This window comes from Vespa crabro, chromosome 6, assembly GCF_910589235.1.
Source record: "Vespa crabro chromosome 6, iyVesCrab1.2, whole genome shotgun sequence".
NCBI classification, from domain to species: Eukaryota; Metazoa; Arthropoda; class Insecta; order Hymenoptera; family Vespidae; genus Vespa; species Vespa crabro.
The window spans coordinates 11,195,532-11,214,910 of record NC_060960.1 but is presented as its reverse complement, the minus strand read 5'-3'; the positions used below and the strand labels follow the sequence as shown (position 1 = coordinate 11,214,910).

The 19,379-nt window shown below is 44.1% G+C and overlaps 1 protein-coding gene across 11 annotated transcripts in view; it reads right to left on the bottom strand.

Moving 5' to 3' along the window:
* Positions 1–549: 549 nt before the first annotated feature.
* The window catches only part of LOC124424988 (protein outspread), a 63,538-nt gene continuing 44,708 nt past the window's right edge, over positions 550–19,379 (bottom strand). For 4 of the 11 annotated variants that reach the window (XM_046964693.1, XM_046964688.1, XM_046964689.1 and 1 more), the window contains 14 exons: positions 12,415–12,603; positions 11,268–11,340; positions 10,587–11,201; positions 10,332–10,504; positions 10,125–10,265; positions 9,893–10,054; positions 9,515–9,687; positions 8,465–9,420; positions 8,191–8,347; positions 5,148–8,042; positions 4,749–5,040; positions 4,045–4,450; positions 2,470–2,625; positions 550–2,336 (listed from right to left, as the gene is read on the bottom strand). In XM_046964693.1, the coding sequence (XP_046820649.1) occupies positions 2,188–2,336; positions 2,470–2,625; positions 4,045–4,450; positions 4,749–5,040; positions 5,148–8,042; positions 8,191–8,347; positions 8,465–9,420; positions 9,515–9,687; positions 9,893–10,054; positions 10,125–10,265; positions 10,332–10,504; positions 10,587–11,201; positions 11,268–11,340; positions 12,415–12,573 (6,507 nt within the window). In that variant the 5' untranslated portion in view covers positions 12,574–12,603 and the 3' untranslated portion in view covers positions 550–2,187. Of the gene's footprint in view, positions 2,337–2,469; positions 3,079–3,999; positions 4,451–4,748; positions 5,041–5,147; positions 8,043–8,190; positions 8,348–8,464; positions 9,421–9,514; positions 9,688–9,892; positions 10,055–10,124; positions 10,266–10,331; positions 10,505–10,586; positions 11,202–11,267; positions 11,341–12,414; positions 12,604–19,379 lie in introns of those variants that run through there. The other 7 variants (XR_006942401.1, XR_006942399.1, XR_006942400.1 and 4 more) reach the window with 7 other exon arrangements.

Sequence of the window (19,379 nt, the reverse complement as noted above, 5' to 3'; positions counted from 1 at the left end):
TGCCTGACAATGTCCGTTCTCATCGAAACAATATTAAGTTGCTGTTAAGGCTGTTTATCATCACCTTTCTCGATCGTAATGCGTACGACTTTAGCAACAGGTATTAACAAAATACGAACTAGAAAGGCAATATAGTCATCACTGTGCCGCTAGATTGACGTAGTAGGTTATTCCCATCTCACGCGTAATCTAACGATCGAGTTAATGTACCGAATAAAAATGATATAGTATGTCTCAATAAAACCATATGGCAGATTACACTTTCTCTGAAGATAAGATTATTAGAAAAGTATTTGTTAATCGTACAAACTTTATTTATACTTTTGGTTTTTTTCAGCCATTCGACTGATATTACTTGCGTCGCGTTATTTGGATCTCGACATAATAATATTGACGTTTAAAAACAATGCATCAAATCGTTCTCTTTTCATCTCATTTTATAAATGTCAATCTCTCTTGTAATATTTATTAAAATAATAAAGATAGCAAGATAGATTTTGAGTTTGTTATTTAGCAGAATAAAAAGAATGCGAGATGAAGAAACAAATATACGATAGTTACTGTATATTTTATTTCAAACGTGTTATAAATTATAATACAAATACAATATCATAATCGTAATATATTATAAATGTTAAACAATCCTGAGTAATTACATAAGAGATAATGAATTTTTTTTTTTTTTCAACATCATGTTTACCGTTTCAATAGCAAGCGGAATCGCTGCAACGGATCGCGATCGGTCGTAAAGTAGTAGAATGCAATATTGATATATAGTAAACGATCCATTTTCAATGGAAAAAGATTAATTCAAAACTATTTATATTTGATATCTTAGAGAAAACATCATAAACTATACAGTATTAACATCAAATGATCGCAATCTGAAAACATTTACACGATGAAAGATGCGATAATACACAATGCGACGATATAACTGCATAATTATGTGCAAAATCTGTACATAACAAGAGCAAAAACAAGCATAACATTCATTTCGATTCTAAATCAACGAAAGTCTTCCTTTTCTCACTTTCTCTCGTTTTGCACGTTGGTATTAATTTAGATTTATTCCGTGTATAACAACATAAAATTCATATAACAGAGGCCTGATTTCGAATCAAAATTGATATACAAAGGAATGATAGAAATTTGAGCTTGTTACGATTAAACTTAAATTCATTGTCAAAAATTCGAAATCAGAAATAAAGCTAGCGATGTTTGGGTATATATTTGGAAAATAGACAACAAACTGATTCCTATCGTTATTATTGGACGACATAACATCGAGATACGTATGCGTTGAAATAGTAGACAATAATTTTATAGCGATTATCACGTAAATATTTTCTTGTGTACATGACTCGCGATTTATGTTCTCGTCTACCCCCCTCCCCCCCACCCCCGTTCGTTAATTGTAGTTATCGCACCAAGCTTGTAGCGCAGAATATCTTCTTGTAAAAAGTGTTCTTTTTTTTTTTTCTTTTTTCTAAACAAAGAAGGAAAAATAGTCGTTCGTAGGAATGGGACTAATCGTATCTATGGAAAAACTTGTTATCAAAGTTTAAATGCATATCAAAGTCAGTCGTCGCGAGAATCTGGCGACCATCTTGTATACGAATGTACTTAGCAAAAATTTTCTGATAAACTTTCTCAAAAACAACCTATTGTACGAATAGGCGTGTAATGAACGCTCGTATAGTAAGCCACCTGGAACGAAGATGGGCGTAAAGAACCCGCCTACTTTGACGAGCCTAAAGGCTCGTTTCGATTATTATTGAATCATGTTTACCTTATAAACATGCTCAATAGAGTGATGCGATACAAGGTAAGCACGTACTTGAGCACGACTTATTGCACATTATCAATGTATACTAATTATCTACGAATCGCATATACCGAATCATCGTCGCGAATAACAGTCACAAGGAACGCATTTTAAACCGCCGAGTTTCCAACACATTTCAATTCCTGAGCCAATCTACGCGATTAAAGAAAAAGAAAAAGAAAACGAAAAGAAATTAAGAAATAATGTGCACGAGAGCGACCGAATTAGCACCATATAAAACACAATAATGAAATTTGCACGCTTTCGTAAAAGTCACATTGAATGCGTATCGTAAAAGACGATGGCTCGTGCGTATAAATTGATGATTCGAGTGATTTAATGCGTAAAATGGACAGAGTTTAAACTTCGAAACGTTTCTTCCTCTCTGCAACCATGCCCACCGCGGGGAGTGGGGGGTGGAGCGGTTGATGATAACTCGGTAGAGGTGTAGGAGGCAAGCTACGACAATTTCTGCTCGACCACCTCAATAATGGAGACCTCATCAGCTCTGAAAAAAGTGAAAAAAAGAAGAAGAAAAAAAGATCAATGGTTTTTATCGAAAATTTCACGTGAAAAAGATATGTATTTTTATTTCTTTTTTCTTTTTTTTTTTTTCTTTCTTTCTCTCTTTAATGACAGACCTGCAACGGAGAGAGCTGGGGGTTCCGGGCTGAGGTAGGATGGGTGACGAGTGTCGGTACGGAGGGTATATGTCTCCGATTGTTGCTGTTTTTCACTTTGTTTGTCCGCCTGTTTCCGACTGCCAGTACCGTTGATTCGCATCTCTGCTGTGCCACCTTTTATTTTAAATAATTGTCCAAATACAATTATGCGCTAATAGGACTTTTATATCTCACAGATATTACTACGCGTGTAAAGTATCTATGCGATAGCTTTTCGCAATAAATAAAAATTCATTTACTTTAGATTATACCTTTCCAAGGGATATCAGTTATATGCTCGGATACCTTATTAATCGTACCAACTGCTGGATTAAATATTACATACAATTATTTCCACATTCTTATCGTGTCCAGGATAATGCAGGGAATCGTACCTGTATTTCTACGTCAAAATGCGTTCTCTCCGTTCTATTTTACGTCAAACATCACAATTAATTCTATCCCCTACTATATCCCCTGTATTATATTCCGATATAAGCGTCACTCGAACGGTTAAAGATTGGCCAAGTAAGAGCTACGATTCCACGTAGAAGCGTATACATGGACATAGAGATACAACTTCGATTTCTATGAAAAGTCAGTTAAGTATTATATTAAGTTCAAACGTCTATAGCTAGAGCAAGACACAGTCGTCTTGCATATCGCGCATTGTTAATTTCATCTCAAACAAATGTTAGCAAGTAAGAATATGATATTATCGGTTATAATTGAGCTATAAATTATCACCTTCATGCTTTGACGTTTAACACGTATATAAATATGTTTATATGTGTGTGTATATATATATATGTATTTATATATATATATATATATATATATATACACACACACATATATGTATTTACTAACAATATTATAAAAGGCTCGTGCAAATTTTGCGTTAGAATCAATGAAATACAAACATACTCGCGTACGAATGAGCGCCACTTTGGTAAACACATTCCTCCTACATGTCATCACACATAACTACTTTGCACCGTTCTTTCGGATAGGATAGTAGTTTCTTAAAGAATATAAAGATTATCAAAAAATGATTTAAGAAAAATGATTTTGAATCAATTTTTCATCACGATATTTTTCCTCCGTAAAATACAAGCAATCCCGATTTGGAGTAATTAATTTTAATAAGCACCAGTTATAAATATAAATCGGACAACGTCGTTGTCCCGATCACGTATATCGGTTAAAAGATCCGTGTTAGAAAAGTAAAGTCAATTCGAGTGCATGCTCAAAGTATCTCGTAACACGATCGTAAATCACATGGCATAACAAACGATACCACAAACAAAGCAATTTGACGCGACTTTTTCCATCGGTATAAAACTCGATATAACCAATTTACTCTCGTATATACATCGAATATGCGGAATATACTTGATAAAAAAGGAAAAAGGAAAGAAGGAAAGAAAAAAAAAAAAAAAAAAAAAAAAAAAAAGGAAAGCGCAGCACTTTTTATCCGAATACAGATGCATATCCACCACCACCCACCAGAGATGCTTTTTTGATACGTTTCCATTCACCTCTCTTCTGTACCTTGATACTGATGGGGCAATCCGCTCCTTGGTCTTAAGCTGTCCCATAATGGCGATGCTATACCATTATGTTCTTCGTTCTTTTGAGTTAAGATCGTATTTTTCCTATCGTGCGATGAAATAGCAGTACTACTCCCCGGCCTAACTAAATTATTCGAGTAAGGCAACGATATGGATTTAATTCGTTCGAGCTTGTACGAGAAGCTGCTCGGTTTATCCGCCGAAAGGGACTTTTGAAGCGTGGATAAGGAGCTTTTTGGGCGTTCGCTCGTTAATTTCTGCTCCTCGCTCGTTCCTTGCATCGACTCGTGATTATTTCTTACACGTTGCGGTGAGTACGCTGGCGAGGTGTTTAGTGACGAAGATTTCTGTGGTACACCGGTCGTTTCACGAAGGGTGTCCCCATGCTGTTAGTGAAATATCGAAAATATGCGTCAGTACGGCTAATGCGAATTCACGGAATAGCTAGAAATCGATGTTAGCTAAATGGATACACGATTACACGTTAACGTTTGCTTCTTTTCTTTCTCTTTTTTTTTTTCTTCTTTTTTTTTTCTTCTTTTTTTTTTTCTTAACGCAACATGTAATCGATCGCAGCAGAGTTAATGATAATTACGAGATATACGTATTGTATTGTTGGTTAACCACGTGTCTACTTCTTCACGAATGAAATATCCTAGATTAGGCGAGCCTAATTTTACATACTTTTATGTGCTGTGGTAGCTTGTAAAGTTCCTCCTTCGGTTCGACTGTGTCATTCTCTCCGCTTTTTAAAATCTGAATAGTATCATTGATACCAGCGTCGCTACATTCCACCAGAAAGTGCGCCCTCAGCTGCTTGTTCCTAGCGTCTAGCTGCATTATATGCTGTTGCGCTTGTGCAAGTTGCTTCGTAAGAGTACCTACTTTTTCCTCCAAAGCGGCAGACTCGACGCATTTCGATGAATATTTGGCAGACAATGAAAGAATTTCTTGCTTTATTTCCTCCATTTCTTCCCTGAAGAATAATAATTCGTAAGTTTTGTTTAAGGATCAGCTGCTTAAAAAAAAAAAAGAAAAAAAGAAAAAAAGAAAAAAAAACAAACTCACTTCCACCATACTTACTCGTGTTCTTTATGCAGTTCACCGATATCCTCTCGAGCTTGCATCTGCTTGATGAATTCCTGCTTGAACTTGGCAATCTCCTTTTGTACCTCGTGCTCGTGCGCCTTTCTCATGGCATCTAATGCGGCCAAAGTCGCTTGGGTCTCTTCCGAGAGTGCTTGCTCCTTCTCGACTCTCAAATTTTCCAATTCCTGCCGATGCTTTTCCTCCATTTCTGAAATAATACGTCGGTGTGAATTCTCCATGGCCAACAATCCTTTTTCGCAAAGTGCCCTGAGCTGTTTGATCTCCTCCTTGTATCTTTTTCTCGTCTCGGCATCGGTATCGAGTTCGGCGCTTATTGATCTCTGATAAACGGCACGTAGCTCGTTGACGTGAGCAGAATGTTCGGAATCCATTGCGTTCAATCTGTACTCCAATTTTCTCGCCCTTTCTCGCAGACTGGCCGCTTCTTGCTCGTACTGCGTCGTAAGGGACTGCCTTTGACTGTCGAGTTCACCCTTTATGTCCATTATATCCTTCTCCTGATTTCTCTTGAGCGTTTCCAGCTCTTCCTCGTGTTGAGCCGTTAGCCTCTCTATGGTTTCTTGCAGTTCCTCGCACTGTTTGCAGGACATAAGATCGACGTAAGCGGCGAGTCTTTTGATTTGCTCCCTTAATTGCGAACACTTTTCGCAAACGTTCGTCCAATCCGCGAGCCCGTTGCTCGAACGTTCAAACTGACAGATCGTCTTAGCCGCCTTTTCTCCTCCCACCGCCTTTTCTTTTATAACTTTGGCGAGTCCGCTTATGTCCTCCTCGAGATATAATAAATTTTGTCCTATCGTTTTAATTCGTTCCTTCGACTCCTGCCTACCGGATATCCTATCCTCGCATTCCTCGGCAAACTGTCGATAAAGATAATTGCACTCTGCCTCGAGAACGAGATCGTTATCGAATTTACCAGAGTTATTATCCTCGGTCAAGTGATAGAGAAGGTCCTCGTTTTTAATAAGACTAGATAGAAAATTCTGACCGGTTTGACCGTTGTTGTTGTTGAAAGAGGTCGACGGTTTCGTGCCCTTCTGGAGAAGAGCTATTCTGGCATCTATTAAAGCTTTGTGCGCGATCACGTCTGCGTAATCCGTCAAAAGTCTATGAGAATCGTATTCCGAGATGGTACTTGCGAGGCCCTTGTTACGCTTCATCGTACGAAGAGTATCCTCGTAAACCTCCGAGAGTTCCTCTACGGACAGTTGAATCTCTTTGCGTAATTTCGTTCGCGTTTCGTCCGCCCAATTCTCCAAACCTACGGATCCAGCCTCGTTGAAGGTTAGACAAGTGTCGAGGACGGACGCGATATCCTGTTCGTAGATCTGCGCGCAGTGCAATATAACGCGCGACACCTCGCTTTGCACTAGCTCCTTATTGACGGTCTCCTGGGCGAGAGCCCAAGCCTCGCGAATACGCTTATCCTCGAGCAATTTCTTGCTCGACACGTTCATTTGCTTGGCGAGATGATGATCCTCCTGATTCGAGAGATTGAGCGTCTCGATCGCCAAGGCCTCCGCCAGCTCTCTCAATTTCGTTTCCTTGTAACGTCCGACGATACCGTCGACTTCCTTTTGCTTTTGCAACAAAAAGTTCAAGCACTCGGCTCGAGCGTTGCAAAGTTGAAGCGACGCCTCCGTTTTAACAGGGAGAACGCCTCCTACGAGCACTAACTTATTAGCTAAGACCCTAGAAAGATACTGAACGTAATTCGTGTTTTGGTACGTTTTGGGCTTGGTTCCATGAATCTTATGCTTTAAGCTTGAGGCAAGCTGACTAGTTTCGAGCAATTCACCGAGAACGGCGCTCTTGTCGCCTAAGGTACCACCGCCGATCGCCCGCTTCAATCGTCCAAGAATCACGGATTCGAAGGCTATCCTTTCGGCGATCAACTTTACTTTCTCCCTGTCGTCCAACCGGTCGTTCGACGCGAGCGTCTGCCGTCTCTTCGTGAGTTCGCTTAATTTATCCTTAAGTATAGCCTCTAGTCTACATACCACTACTCCTATCGACTCGCCGATTTGACCACCACCGACTTGGCCCTTCTTACATTCTAAGCACGAGTCCAATATGTCGTTGACCTCGCGCAAGCACTTCTCCGCCTTGTCCTCAGTTTGGGTCGAGCCCAAACACTTTTCCAATCGTCGCTTCGACTTCCACACGGCTCTCTCCAATTTCTTCAATCTCGAGAGAAATTCCAAGGGGATCTCGTTGCCAACGGAAGTCGCGCTGACCTCGCTGCACTCGCTGGAGTCTTTCTCGACGTCGCTCGCCATATTTTCGGCCACGCTCGCGACTTTGGTCTCCAACGTGCTCAATCTGATCAACACCTTCATAGGTTCCGAACTGGTGGCGCTGTCCAACGACTTTCTGCGCAATCTAGCGCGATCCAAATGTTTACCCTCCTTCTTCTTCTCCTTCTTCGAATTCGGACTCAACTCCTTCGAATTCGAACCAACGCCGCCGGCGGCCTTACCACCGCGTTCTATAGCGCAAATCTTATTCTCCAAGTCGCAAAGCTTATCCTCCATTTCCTGAGATATCTGAAAAGATTCCCTTCCCTTCAAGGAGAGCGATCTCCTCTTGTCCCTGGTTTCCGCCTTCGTCAATTTCTGCTTAAGCGTTCTAACTTGTTTCTCGCTGGCGGCGAGCTTGTTGGTCAAATCCTGAATACGAGCTGCCATCAATTGTACCTGCGCTTGATTCGTCTCGCTAACACCGATGGCATCCTGCTTATAAGCAAAAATCTCCAATTCCAATGCATCCTGCGTCGAGTGGGCTTCGCGCAATTCTTTACGCATCGCACGTATCTCGGATATGGCCTTCTCGAATCGAACTCTCAACTCTTCGTACTCTTCTACGACCCTAAAAGAAAAAAAAGGAGGAAAAAAAAAAAGGAAGAAAAAAAAGAAAAGAAAAAAGATACACGCGAACGATACGTTTATTCGATTCGGAAGAAAAATGGAGGCGTAACGCGTTAAAATACGCGTTATCGATTTGTGCTATCTGTTACCTCTCCTTGTCCAGCATATTGAGATCCATGTCCAAATCGATGTTGGTCAGATCGCTAAGAGAATCGAAGCTTCTGCCTCGTTCTCGCGATCCGGGAAGGCCACCCCTTTCTTCCAGCTCTCTGACTCTATTGTACAGTCGTTCGTTTTCTTCGATACCTAATGATAAAAGGGAAAGGAATGTACGAGTTAATAAAGTCTGCTCTCTTCGTCGTCTACGTAGTAAAGGAGGCAATAAATAAGAAAAAAAAAAAAAAAAAAAAAAAAGAAAAAAACCTTGAGAGAGTCTTTCGCCAAGTGCCTGCACCTCTTCCTGCAAACGTTGGACGTTTCTGTGACTCGAAGTCAACTCGTTCGTAAGCATCTCGCATCGTTCGCTCGTCTCTCTAAGAATAGCCTCGGTTTCCAATAATTTGCATTCTAGTATCTCCTTCTCCCTCGTATAAACTTTTTTCAATTTTTCCAAATCGTCGAGATCCTTGTTCCTTTGTTGTTCCGTTCTCTGTATCGTACCGAGCAATTCTTCCACCTGTTTTTCCCTGATCACAGCCTCTGCCTTTTGCTGTCTCAATCTTGATAATTCTTTCTCGGCATTGGCCACGTCCAATCGCGCTGTACTCAACTGTGACTTTAATTTCTCTATCTCATTTTCTTGACGCTCGACGATGACTAGCAGTGCGCTTGGATGGGACTGATTGTGATCGAGTTGATCGCGTAATAGGGAAACTTGATTCTCCAAGAGTTCGACGATCAAGGGACTGTCGTTCGAACCGGAGAGACGGCTATTGCTTTGGACGTGCCCGTTGCTTTGCTCCTCGTCTTCTCCTAACTCGCAGCAAGCCATCATAAGGTCCTCCGACCTTACGCTGTCCAGGGTGCTTCGTCGGGAACTCGGGGGTGAGCTTCGACTCCTCTTGTAAACGCGCGATCTCGAACTCGACCTCGATCTCGCTTTAACCCTCGATAGAGCCGTTCTCGTCAATGGCGGCGACGGTGGTAATTCCGACCACTCGTGATTCGTCGTGTCGGACCAGTTGGATCCTTTCAAAGGTAAAGACCAATCGCCGTTTCTAATAAGAGGCGGCGAAACCGGAATTTCCGACCAGTCACCGGATTCTCTTCGTCCGCCCTCCGATGCAGTTCTGTATTCTTCGTCGGAGGAAAATAGGACCGATCGAGGCGTGTTCGACGTCGGAGGAATTACGGGATCCCTTTCGCGATCGTTGATGGACCTTTCATGGATGGAGAATTTTTTAATACTAATTGTAAAACGTCTTGCTATAGAACGCGTTGTCGAAAATGAGGAAGGAGAAACTTATCGCTTACGTTGTCGGTGATTGAGAATTAATATCCTGTTGATTGTCCGAGCATATCGGCAACGACTCCCCATTGCTATCGGGATCGGGCAGATTAGCCGCTCTTCTAATAGCCGACATCCAGCTGGATCTAATTCCGGCCGTCACCGCGGATAAGACGGTGCTACCTCTTTCGTCCCAGGCCTGCATCAGGAAAATCACGAGTTATCATTCGAAACGTCTTTCTCTTATGCGACGACGACGACGACGACGACGACGACGACGACGACGACGACGACGACGACGACGACGACGACGACGACAACGTTGACGATCTTGAAATATCCGAATTAAGAAAAAGTAATTCCGAAGCACTGCTCGGGTATAATTTTCCTGTTGCGCATCTTACCACGGTTTGAAATCCATAATTTCTTGCGACCTGCAACGGCGTAACCGCAGTAACGGTATTCAAGTCTATAACGCCATCCATGATGCCCTTGTCCTCCGCGCAAGGATCTCTGTAGTACATCAGGCCACAACCTCGTAAAACGAACCAATGCTTGTTCCACTCCTGACAAGAGAAACCCCGATCGTTATACTTTCAACAAAATCTTTCTACTTCGGCTTTGAAAAATACTCACCTTATTTAAACCCTGCTTCATTAGCCAACCCTTCTTAATGTTTAGTACATTTTCCGCCGGTAAATCGACCCTCAATTCGGAGGTAGGCGAATATCTAATGCTGGAAATATCTAATCCGCAACCATCGGGATCGCCCCTTACCTGCGAATTAAAAAAGATCGATAAGATATGTATCGTTTGATCAGTTATACATTGAATAGTACTCACGAGTTTGTCTCGATGAACCACATTAGAGGCATCGACTACGTCCCTCGTTGGCTCGGAGGTTCTAGGCTTGATTCTGCGAATTCGCGGTTGAGTCAATGACGCGGCAATATCCCGTAATTTACCTTCCCGTTCTCTCTCGTGTTCTAAGAATATTCTTCGACAAGCGTCGTCGTCTATGGGGAAAGGATTAATCTATCGATTAATATTAAGTAGAAAACGAAGTGATACGACGAACTTTAGAAATTCGACACCGACCTAACTTCTCATTGGATCCATGTTCTCCCTGTTGATGATTCGACCTACGTCTAGCCTTGTCTTCGGCGCACAATTTGTCTCTAGTGGGCGGAGAGGATCCACTGGCGGGTTGATCCCTGTACATTGATCTAACTTCGCTTGGTATCATTGGTGGTTTCTCGGTCAAAGTCGTGCTAGAACCGCTGCTGGACAACGTGCTCGAGATCGTCGTATTCGAGGCGGACACGACGACGGTGCTCGTTGGCGTCGTCGTGTAAGCCGTGCTCACGGATACGACGTTTCCGTTCATGGAAACCGACGTGGCTGCCGACGACGACGACGACGACGACGACGAAGACGACGTTAAATAAGGGCCGTTCGTACCGTTCTCCAAAGGAGTACTGCTTCGCAGCGGCGAAACGTTGTTGCTGTCCACGTTACCATTACTCAGAAGAGAATTCGTCGAGCAACTCGTCATCGTCGACACGCTGGTAGTGACCGAAGAAGGTGTCGACGAAAATACGGAAGAGCAAAGTTCCGACGAGCCGCTAGTTGTTTCCGTAATCCACATGGCATTGCTTCGAGGTTCCGATCGGCAGCTATTGAAGCGCGGTCGAGGTGGATTCGGCGTGTTACCTTCAAATAACGACCCATCGAAAATAAAACATCGAGAAAACTTTAACAAATGACAAATCGACTTACTTCGAATCGCCGGTGTAACTTGGAGGATCGTCGTTTGGCTGCCAGGAAACGTGGCGTTTCGCTTGTGTCGACCCTGAAAAATTCAATTCGTATCATCCTACGAAGGGATTTCATAGCACGATATGTCCTAGAATTTCTACGTAGGCGATATCTTATCTTCGTACGAAGGGGAGAAACGTAGAATAGAATAAAAGAGAGAAAGAGAGAAAGAGAATCGTCCATTGTAGGCAGCCGTAATAATGGCAGATAAGCAATAACATTGATAATGTTCCACGAAGGTGTAGCCCTCGCCGCGTGCATAATTCATAAGAGCGCCGACGTGTGTCCGAAGCAATAATCTCGACCGTACGTAAACGGCCGAGGCGGCTGAAGATCTACGAGCTAGCCGTGCTCGATGTCTCGTGTATCGCGATAATATTGAGACCATCCAAACGAATCAAAATCGCCACTGGGATTGTCCTCTGATGCAGGCTAATCATCTTCTAAAATCCACCCCCGCCCCTCTCTCTCTCTCTCTCTCTCTCTCATCTCATTCATTACTGACGTATTCGCATCCACCGAAAGAAGATAACGACGAGGCGTTATAAAAATCTTGTGGAATTTTATCGTTCTCGAGAGGAAAAGTACGCGATTCGTCAGAATAATTACTTTTACGATTCCTATAACGGAGATAACAATTGCGTCGCTTTTACACCGGCGCGAGAAAGGAAGAAGGAGAGAAGGACGCAAAGAAGGCGGAAGAATAAAAAATAAAAAAATTCGTAAGAACCCTCGCATTTCCTGTACGTTCACCTTCTCCATATGCGTGCGCGCATATACCTACGTAGATAGGCGAGCAAGTACGTGCTCTCTCGGCATGAGATATCACGTACGCATCGCCTTGGCCTCCTAACATATGCGATCGTTCGCGCGTTTACAACAACGGCAGGTTAGCGACGACGAGGAGGTTTACTCGATCGATCGTTTCTTGCGTAACCGAATCGATACGCGCACAATCGTAAACCTTTCAACCACACCAGCAGGATTCGAACAAGACGATCGATCGAGGAACATACGAGCCGCTCGGTGAAGGGAACGGACGCTTACGTACGGTAGGTAATATACTTTTACGGGGAGGTAAAGGAAGAAGAGGAAGCGATCGACGTACTTTGTTTCGCGAATACACCTGGAGAACGTCGGCCCACCATCTCGTTTCCTCTCGACACGTGCCCTTAACGAACGTCACGCCTTCGGGCGAGGTCACGGCCAGGCTATAGGGATGCCCGGTGATGTCCTCCGCGGCTGCGACCTCCAGAACTCGTGTCATGTCGATCCGTGCTTGTGGCACAGTTTCTGGCTGCAACAGAAGAGAGAAAAAGGCGCATTTTATTATCCATCTATCAGCGGTAGAGATGATATCGCGAATACGATCGATCAAAATTTAGAGTCTCATTCGCGATCAGTTAGAAAGACCCATAGAAAGAGGAAAAAGAGAAAGTGAAGAGAATAGAGACAAGATCTCCTTTTTTGCGAGATGAATATCTTCGGTCCGATATCTTTCGACTGGGTGATTCGTTTGGAAATTTGACACCAAGGGCAGCGACTTTTCCTCGTCAGCTCTTTCCCCCTCGTCTTTTCGAGCCTTCCTCTCTTCCTCCTTTACGTCTCGACGCTGCTCGATGTCAAGAGGTCCTCGAAAGGTTTATCAACGATTATACCGCCCACTTTGCGCGAAAGGACTCGCCTCTAGGATCTCGACGTAAATCTCAACTTGCTCGTCGTTAAACAGCCTTCGCGTAGCCGAGAATTTCGAATAGCCTGAAAGCACATCGCCATCGGCCGGCCTAAGCATCGGTCGCTCGTTAATAATCCTCTAAGTGGCATTCATGGCACCTTGCGCGTCCTTCGTACCTTCTCCTTTTCCCTCTCCCATCTTTGCTTCGACTCGACGAGCCTGTCGAGACTCTTACGACGCGCCCCGTCCTCTCTGCACCCCGATGACTCTCCTCTCTCTTCCCTCTTTCTCTCCTTTTTACGGTTTATATCGTTCCGTTGATGTATCCGCTCGTGAATCACGCCAAACTTAAGTCGCGAGTGGAAACGGGAATGGCCGGGGTGGGGGTAGCGAGAGAGCGAAGAAAAAGTCGTTCACGAAGAATCGATGAAGATGAAAAATTTCTCTCGAGAAAGAGAGAGAGAGAGAGAGAGAGAGAGAGAGAGAGAGAAAACTTTTCAATTATAAAATTTCTTCGAAGAAAGTTCTTTGGACGAGAACACTCGAAAGTTTTAACGAACGATCGATAAAAGTAAATCGAGAAGACGGGTGATCGTGTTTTAAATTTTCCAAGAGAAAATGGACTGCCTGATTACAAAGTAATGAGTTATATATATCACTCCGTCTCTCTCTCTTTCTCTCTTTGCGTTATTTCATATTATCCGCGGCGTGGCTACGGCCGGATAGGAGAGCGAAGAAAATGGGTTACGGTGGCCGCAAGATTAATGTGGCACCTGCTCGCAATTATACGCGAGCGCACTCACACGTGTTCGATCGCGCGCACGCACATGTACACGCGTGACTACGCGTACCATCCATTCTTCTTCTCTGCGTTGCTTCGCTTATCCGCAGATACTCGAAGAAACCAAAGACAGGCTCTCTCTTCGTTCCTCTACAAAGAAAATCTTACGTCGTCGTCTCGTGCTTATCGTGCGCATCTTTCGCGAAGCATCCAACGGAATGGTGCGCAAATCGTGCACGAGCTCGGTGGTACTAGGTGACACGTCGGTAAATATGTTGCCCAGGATAGTTAGGGTTAGTATCCCACAGAGAGAGAGAGAGAGAGAGAGAGAGAGAGAGAGCGCAAACGTTAGGTTTCCTGGTCGGCCTCGTGGTGGCTTGGGCGTGTCACGGGTATGCGCGTTCAACGCGAACGCGCGCACATCGATAGAAAGAGGAGGGTGGGGTATGAAAAGCATTTGCTTTTCGCCTCACCGAATATATAACTTCTTTAATCGTTTCTCTCGTCGCAATGAATGACTTTTTTGCGGCATCGCGACAAGGAGAGTGGAACGGCTTTCTCGAGACAATCGTCGGGGTCTCTCGTGCGGTGAAAAACAACAAACGATAGAAACGTACGAGCGTTTATTTATTAATGCTCGACGAAAAAACGTTAATGCAAAATAATAAACGTGTTTTATGCTCGCGCTAATGAAATTGAAAGGATCTTTTCCGTCTTTGGAAATCGAGTCGCTAATTATTGGCCGAAAGGATTCGTTACGGAGAAGTCTGTGTCCTCGTCCGGCCGCAAAATGAATAATTATTCGTTAAGCGTTTGTTCCCCTCTCTGGCAGAAAGTGGCGTATATCGAATTATGGATCGCGTGCGTTCTATCTTGATGCCTAATTAAAGGCAATGTCAGGGAGAGAGCTCGCAAACAGAGAACCGAGGCAGATCCGTAGGTTAGGCTACGTATGAATACACCGGATGCCGCGTTCCTCGCGCTGGAAAAGCATTCTCGTCCTCTCCTCATTTTCTCTTTCCCTTTTCTCTATCTCCTCCTTTTCTTCCATTCCCTATCTCCCCACCGAGCATCTTTTTCTCCGGATGGTAAGCGTACGCCTATATCTTTCTCTTTGTCGCGAAAGAATGTGAGCAAATACGTTGTAAGTCAATTATTTTACCACGGCCAATTTCATGCAATTATGCGATCGGCACTCGCGCGTACGCACTTTCTCGTTCCACGAGATCTTGTCTACTTTTTCTTGCGTACTACCCAAGATCATCCGAGAATAAAGATGAAGCTAAAGAACAGTAAAGTCGTTTCTAAACGTAGAACTCTCGCGAGTATCTAAGAGGCTATCCTGCCTTTTCAAATTTTCTAACGATTCTTGAAAAATCATTTTCTTTTTTTTCTTTTTTTTTTTTTCTTTTTTTTCCTTTATCCATCGTAGTAACGCCAGATTCTATGATTTCGCTAAGAACCAGTTAGTTACTGCCTCGAGGATCGTTCGCACGGTATCGTAGTTGGCGCCATAACGACATCAAAGTTAATTACATCTACGATAACGCGGGACGTTTCCGCAAACGGAGCGTAATTACGTAAAGGGCCTGAGGCTTCCCAGGCAGAAAGAGAGAGAGAGAGAGAGGCGATTGTTTTCCGTTCGCCTTCAACGGCGAGATAAGAATCGTCAAATCGTAAAGTTGGAACGCCGCGAGCGTGCGCTATCTTCTGTTAAAAAACTAAAGCAAACGAGGGTTGGGGGGGAGGGGGAGATAACTCTCGTTAGAAAGAAAGCCCCACCTCGCTAGGAACGAAACCTGCGAGGAGCCCACCACGGCATTAATCCAAACTCGAAACGATTAATAAGGTACGGCATTCTATTCTCAAGACGTTTACCGTTAACTCGGCACATGTACGGTCACGTTTTGTTTCTTCGTGCTTGATAATCAAAGTCTTAGGTACGCGGTTGCGCGCGTATGTCGCGGCAATTACGCCCACAAAAGCACGCGAACTCGAACCTTAATTTCTTGTCCAACGTCTACTACGTGCTCTTTCTTCCAAGAGTGAAAGAAAATGGGAGAGAGAGAGCGAATATTGTACTCGCGATAAATTAGATTCGCCGAAGCACACGCTTTTGAAAATGCGCGCGTTCCGTGACGTGTAGGACGACGAGCGTTATTGTTCGACGATATTTCGAGCGGATGAAAAATATAAAAGGTCTATGACGGAAGTTTCCAAAGAACATCGACGCTTGCCCTATTTCGCGGATTATAATTCGCGCGATAAAGGAGGATAAGTTAGCGGATCGAGAGAAAGTTAAGTAGGTACGTTACGTTCGTCAAAGTACACGCAGGCGTATTTATGTAGGTATTATGGCGGCACGCGCGCTGGAATTCGAATCGTCTCGCGGGAAATTACAAAGACCTCCTTCGAGCTCGAGACGAGAATCGAGTCGTTAAATACAAACGATACGTCGCGAGGAGTGATCGACGACGAGCCGTCAATGTGGGCGGCATAAGGAGGGGAACGGCAAATTACGTAAAATAAAAGGAGCCGTGAATCGTTTCGACGAGGAAACAATAGGACCGTTGTAAATTCGACTCGCGAGATGGGAAGGCTTTTCCGGGTTCCAGGAGAAACCGCTCGACGTTCGTCGACACGTAAACGCATCGATCGTTTCGATCGGTAATTACTAATTAGCGTGCCGTCGATAGATCGCTGAGCGTGCTCGGCCTCGAACAAAAGGACACGCTCGAGATCGGGAGGATAAAAGGAACGGCGGCGAATCGATGTTCGGAGAGAACTTGCCGTCGAATAAAACGCGAACGGTATTTAGAAAAAAAAAAAAAAAAAAAAAAAAAAAGAGGATTAGCGTGCGCGCGCGCGCGCGAGAGAGAGAGAGAGAAAAGAGAGACGAATAGTACTAGGAGAACGAGACAGCGGCGATTACGCAAGAACGGGAATATATCGAGGTTCGGTACGTATATATACGTAGAACGTACGTACGTACGTACGTACGGTACGTACCTTGTGTTTAATGCCATTAGTCGAGGATACGAACACGTATTGCGTGATGTACCACGAGCTCACGATTTCTTCTCACAGATGCACGGACAATATTCGTTTCAAAGTTCCTACTAGACGCGTGACTTTTTTTCTTTCTTTCTTTCTTGCTTTTTTTTTTTTTTTTTTTCACCGGCCCGACTATTGACGTAATTCTCTACGACTAACTTTCACTCGGCATAGTTGTATCAGTCGAGCGTGCAACGTCTTCCACCACGTCGCGATAATCAACGACGATCACCGATGTCCTTCTTTCGCATTGTTTTCGAGATAATCATTGTAAAAGTGTCGCGAGAAATTCGCAAAACGCGTCATTTCAATTGAAAGAACGCGTCGCGATTAAAAGTGCAACGTCATTCCAAAGAATCATATTAATTTCTATCCTAAACTTCTCGTGCATTCTTTCTCAGCGACGATCCTAGCTGCTAACGGAGGAGAAGAGAGAGAGACGCGTCCGCGCACGTCCCATCCCCGTGCATAATTATAGAGCCGGTGCGAGACTGCAAGTCGTTGTGCAAGGCCTGGGCGAGGCCACCGCATAGAATATTCAAGTCTCTTAGTTTCTTCTAATAGTAAATATTATTATGCTAAGAGCAGTCGTTGTCACGCCCTCCTCTCCTCCGTTTACAGTCTCTCCCCCTTTTCTCTTGTCAGATATTCATCCTCTTTTCTATTTCCCATACACGTTTTCTTACGTTAGTTTCCTTTCGACCGAGAAGGAGGCCCACCACCGTCTTACCGTAGAAATAAAATTTCACATTCGTTGTTCGTATTATTTCATTAATTAAAATGACGCCCATCTTTAGAAGTAATGGATCGTCCACGGATAAGCCGAGAGATCGCGTTCCAAGGAGAATAGCGTGCGGCAACGCGCGCGCGCGCGCGCGAGAGAGAGAGGGAGAGAGAGTAATAAATCGAGGAAGAAACTTATGAAAAATTCGCGAGGCGAAAGTACCGCGCAGAATTTGCGGTGCGGTACGGCGCGGCACCTGCGCGTCGGGAGAACGCAGAGAAGGCGGAGAAGGCGAATTCTATGCGAATCTACGATCGTATGGCGCGTTCTTCGCTCGTAAAGATAACGATCGTCGTTACGAAGGTGTCGTAACTGCGTCATGTCGTTAACCGAGGCCTTACTTCGTGATCTCTCCTTTTCGATAGACTCGACCTTCGATCCGACGATAAATTCCTTTACCATTTCCCTCTTACCATTGGCGATGACGGTAAAGTTCGAGAAAGGTTCCTCGCACGCATCTGCCATCATTCAACGATCAACCCTCTTTAACCGTATTATTTTAATTCTTTCTTTAAAGTCGCGTCTTTTCGTTTCGACGAAAACCAAAAGAGATCAAAGATGAGGAGGAACCTCTTTGGAAGACGATGAGGAGCGAGTAAAGGAAAAGGTAAAAGGCCAGTTTGGTCACGAGTTTAAAGATAAGTAGCTCGGTAACACGAACTGTGTTGCAGTTGGTTCCATCGGTTACCACCGCTGCTTCTGGACAAGAAACTAGCGGTAATAACGCTTTACAGTTTTCCCTCTCTTCTTGCTCTTTTTTTTTTTTTTTTTTTTTTTCAATCGACTCGACGAAGGAGAACCAAGCAAGCTCTTAGCTCGGGGTGCTTGTTGAGAGAAGTTCCATATTAGGGCTTCTGCTTCTTGGTCTACCACGATGGAAGCTATTGAGACGTAGTTACCCTTACTTATCCGGTCGGTAGAAGTAAGAAAGGAAGGAAGGAGAGATGCAGCTCGTAGTTTCGAAGCTCCGCGAAGAATCGAGCAAAGGACTTTTATTTCGTTCGACCGCGCGGAGAACGAAGAAGCAAAGTCGAGCAGAAGACTGTAACGAGAGAGAGAGAGAGAGAGAGAGAGAGAGAGAGAGAGAGAGAGCGAGGCCCTTGGGATAGGATGTCCGTAATTTTCTAACTCGAGGGATATCTTCCCTCCGGACGACCGACCCAACCAAATTCCATAGAGGGACGTAATGGACCGGTGCTGATGGCAAGCTTCGAGTTTACAAGACCTTTCCTCTCTCTCTCTCTCTCTTGGCCCTCGTACGACGAACAAAGTCGAATCATTCTACGTTATCTTTGGACAAGGCATAAAACGCATTCTTCGTGTGCCTTTTTTTGCCACGCTCGTATTACGCGAGTGCGCCCGTGCGCGCAGAACGAGCAGAAAATATACGAAGGAACGGGCAATTCCTCCTCTCTCTATGGCGTCGTTAGGAATCCTGTTTTCTTTAATTCCAAATGACGAGAATCAAAGGAAAGACCAGTGGTTCGAGTTTCGTAATACTTTGGCGTATACGTTCAGTAAGTACGTTCGCACGAAGCCTATTTCCTTCTCCCTTTCTCCTACCAACCATCTTTTTTCTCCACATCTTTCGTCCTTTTCTTTTGAAATCCCGAGATATCGACCGTGGCTTTTTACGAAGCGCTTCAATATACGCTAATTGGTACATCGGAAGCATCGTGATATTTTACTGTCCGCCACTCAATATCTCGTTTGCACGACCATTCACAGATCGAGCGCAGAATTGGCTTTCTGAAAATCGAAACCTATCGAGAGAGAACG